Here is a 4,192-nt window from a genome sequence, read left to right on the forward strand (position 1 = left end):
GGCGCCCGGGGGCAAACAGGACCGACAACCAGCCACAGCGACAAGAAGCTTGCCATGGCACAAGCCATGTAAGTTAGTGCAGCACTCAATTCTTGTTAAAATGGTAAGTGACTGCGTTGCTAGCCGCATCTACGGTAAACATATATACAGCTTGATCCTTCAAGCAAGCACATACGACCACAGGGTGTGGAAAACAGGGCTTCCCGTCCGCTCAGCCGTACTTAAGCCACACGCCGGGAGGTTAGTAGTTGGGTGGGTGACCACCAGCGAATCCCTTCTGTTGTATGTTTTTGCTTTTGCTTGCCTTCTACCATATAATTCGGTTGGGGATTCTGGTGGGTAGTCTGCTGCTCTGCTCCATCACCCTAGTCGCAAGTTGCTCGTTCCTCAGTAAAACTTGTCTTGATCGGCAAGACGCTGATCATCGACTCACAAACAGCGTAGAGATCGGCATCAGTACTGGAAACACGACCCCGGTACACTGACTGGTGGCGCGCTGACTCTTCCCACCCAACCTTTGAGATAAATCCTTCGCTCCGCGTGGTGCTGGCATGACAGCAAAGAAGCAACTCTCGAAAAAAATCAGCCCCCGGACACTGCTTCGGATCAAGCCGACCGTGGACTGGAAACTCGCTTCATATCTTCTATCCAGAATTCAGATTATCATACATTTCGAAGCAAATACGCTATTCATACATGCGCCACGCCAAACCAACTACACAGCTCGTCCACCAACCCTCACAGCACAATTAGAAACAAAGCCTAATCCTCTCTCCCACCCATCTGAGAAACTAAGCCCCACAGCAACAAGGTCTCCAGCCGAAAGATCAAAGACTGTCAACCTCGCCCAACAACCACTGCAAATGCCGATACGAGACGCGGCCCTGATCCTGGGCCTGCTTATGGCCGGCCTGGAAGGTCTCCGCCCACATCAGGCCGCGCTCGTAGTGCTGCACGCCCATGACGCCCTGCGGGCCGTCCAGATCGCCGTAGCCGTCCTGGGCATCGAAGACGCCCGCCCACTGGAGGTCGGGCATGCGGATGTCAATGGGGGTGGCGGGGGCGGCGGCGAACCCCAGCTGGCCGTGCCAGGTCATATTCTGGATGGCCAGGAGGGTGCCGTTGGTGATGATCAGGTAGTCCCAGTCGCCGTTGGCGATGAGCACGCGGTTGGTGGCCTCGATGACGCGCGGCAGCACGCCCTCGGTCGGGTTGGGCGAGTCATCCCCTTGCTGCTCGGGCCCGGAGACGGCGTCGCCGCCGACGAAGACGGGGTCGGTGCTGCACAGCTCCCATTCGACGTTCGGGGGCGCGTGGAGCGCGCGTTTCACGTCCGACCGGTTGAAGTAGGTGGTCGGCGCGGGCTCGTAGGCGAGATCGGTCGGGAAGCCCAGCACGTCCCACAGCAGGGGACACTCGTCGATGATGCGGTACGGGTTGAAGCATGGGTTCGGCGTGAAGGCTTCGTAGTAGATCGCGTTGTAGATGTCGCATGCCACGTCGGAGTAGTTCATGTATCGCGGCGGTTGGGGGCCGGAGGCCGGGAAGGTGTAGTACTCGTCGAAGTAGGCCTGGTAGCCGCATTCTTCGTAGGTGGTCGCGAGCGAGGTCATGAAGGTCTCGTTGAAGTTGAACAGCGAGGCGTGCTGCTGTACGAAGGGGTACGCGGGGAGTTCGGCTTGGACCCAGTCCCATTGGCCGATGCAGGCGTCGTACAGGAGGGCTCCTGGTGAGGGTAGGGGGTTAGTTACCGAGTGCTGGCTGATGGAGGTGGTGATCGGGCCTACCGCTGAGGTTGAAGTGGGTGGTATCGTTCTTGTCTAGCATCGCCGAGGAGATGTAGGGAACATACCGCCCCGCGTAGCTCTCGCCACTCACGAAGATGCGGAAGTTCTTGATGCCGTACAGGTCCTGGAACTTCGTGAAAAACTCGAGAAAGTCCGCGGCCACTTCTGCTTCGTTGGTCGCGGTAGGTGTGCCCACGGAGTAGCCAGTTCCCACCGGCTGGTCGACCCTGCGTCTGCTGTTAAAATCAAGCTCTGTTTGTTTGCGGAGATGAGGCCTAAGAAACCAACCTGCTCACTGCAGGCGGCGTCACTTGAATCTCATAATATTGGCGACAACGTACCATAGCATGTTGGTCAGGTTCACCCATGAATACTGATTGATGACCGGCGCGTAGGTGCCAGGCTGCCAGGTGAAGCGTCCATTCTCCTGGAAAAAGGCTTGCTCGGAGGAACACCCTGGTCCGCCATTGAGGTAGATGGTTAAGTCGTCTGACGGTTCGCCGATCTTGGGCTGGAAGATGTAGAAGAGAGACCGAGATTCATTCTGGTGCGAGCTGATGGAAATCGAGCCCGAGTACATCTCTCCCAGGTCGAATTGAACATCTGGTAAGCTTTCTACCAAGTGGGCTATCCGGGTGCAACAGCAGAGCACGTCAGTCGCAAACAAGGTTCATGTGAGAGTGGGGTAGAATGCATACGCTTGGTCTTGTCATTCCAGAACCGGTAGGTAGAAGTGTTGCTCGACTGAACCCTGGGAGCATGATTTCTTGCAGGACGGCTGGAAAACCGGTCGTAGGCTCGGGCCTTTTGCATGGACGAGCCAGGTTGGATGGCATGCACGGCATTGAGAAGCAGAAGAGCAGTGGCAATTCCCGTGGCAGGGGAAGACGGAAGCAACATCTTTGGACCAGCGACTTGCAAAAGCTTCTCCTGGAAATACGGAAATGACACCCTTGTGACAGCGCCGACGGGGACCAGGTCGATCTTGTATCCAGCAAGCTGGACGCTTTTGTGCCAAGTGGGATAGCTAGGGGGTAAGCGCGCCCACTCGGCTCGCCCACTCGGCTCGTTTGGCGCGAGATCAGATTGCGCGAGGTCAAATCTCACGATGGCCTGAATTTCGTCAATCGAGTGGGTTCGTCTCCATGCCACTCTATAGGCGCCTTGTTGGATTGGCTGGACTCGCGGTGGGTGGATTTGCGGCGTTCCTAGCAATATATCAGAGAGCGAGCAGTCGCACACGACATATCGACTGGATTCGTCGCCAGCGTTTGTGGGTAGCCCGTCGGCAATATGGAGTGGCTTAGACGTGGCTGCAGTCTCGGAAAGGGATTCGGTAGGATTACATCGGAGTTAGTCGTAGCAGATATAAACTCCGTTGCGTCGACTATTGGACGCCGGATTCGAATTGCGTAGCCAAGAGATGCGAGCCGGTCAATAAGCGCAGATCATTGAACTCAATGCAGACCTTGTCCCAATTCCCCTGCATGAAGTCCTTTCTTGCGGGCAGTGAGTGCCTGACTGCATCAGAGCATGAACGGCAGCCATTAGCGTCATGAGTTCGATGCTTTCTGCTACATCTATCCCAATGTGACAGCTTGCACCTGGCAGCATGAAACTCATAACCCCAGCCGTCAGCAGCCCTCATTGCCCTCAACAAAAGCATCCTGAACAATTAGGTTTTCAGGGTCATTAGTCTTGCGTTGGTAATCGGCCTCAAGTGGGGCAAGAATTGACTAAAGCAGAAATAAACGGAGACGATTCGTCATCCTTTGCTACCACTGAGACCCTGCCAAAGTGCGGTATAAAATCTACGCGATCGCCGCAGGGAAGCCCTCGGACTTTTAGAATTTCCTGCACCGCGGGAATTGTGTGCTCCGCTTATATAACTCCAACGTTGGGGGCTGGCCAGAAGCCCTTGACGAAGAGAAAAGGATCAATCAAAGAATTGGGGTAGCAGGGTGCCTGGACCCCAAGATCGGCGGCGGGAATTACCCAATTGTAGGCAGTAAGCCTCCGGGTGCGGCAGAGTTAGTCGGCAACTCTGCCCATGGCTGCCCATGGCTTCGGACCATATCGATCATATCAATCATATCAATCAGCAATTAGCAATTCTCCGATCTCGGTGCTTTTGGATGGATGGATTTGAGGTCTTCCTGCGGGCTGTGTATTGCTCCGAGAGGGGGGATTATGTCTCCGCTGGTGTGGCTAGTTGGCGGGTATGAGCTACAACAGGCGTCGTAGGGGGCTCTTTTGGTTTTCTTTTTTTTTTTTTTTTTTTTTTTTTTTTTTTTTTTTTTTTTTTTTTTTCACTGACTGCACAATCGCAATTATCATTCCTATCTCTCTTGGTGGTCCTACTTCGACGTCAAGACCGGGAGACCCGTGCCGTGCCGCATGGTGTG

The 4,192-nt window shown here is 54.9% G+C and overlaps 1 protein-coding gene across 1 annotated transcript; it reads right to left on the reverse strand.

Annotated features, from left to right (window-relative positions):
- Positions 1-764: 764 nt before the first annotated feature.
- BO86DRAFT_372593 (alpha/beta-hydrolase) lies at positions 765-2,600 on the reverse strand (the record flags this gene model as incomplete). The annotated part of the gene is made up of 4 exons (XM_025670353.1): positions 765-1,726; positions 1,788-2,014; positions 2,129-2,414; positions 2,486-2,600. 4 exons carry the CDS (start codon positions 2,598-2,600, stop codon positions 828-830), a joined length of 1,527 nt encoding a protein of 508 aa, XP_025522392.1. The 3' UTR covers positions 765-827.
- Between the last annotated feature and the right edge of the window lie 1,592 nt (positions 2,601-4,192).

The sequence above is a fragment of the Aspergillus japonicus genome, assembly GCF_003184785.1.
Source record: "Aspergillus japonicus CBS 114.51 unplaced genomic scaffold BO86scaffold_97, whole genome shotgun sequence".
NCBI lineage: Eukaryota > Fungi > Ascomycota > Eurotiomycetes > Eurotiales > Aspergillaceae > Aspergillus > Aspergillus japonicus.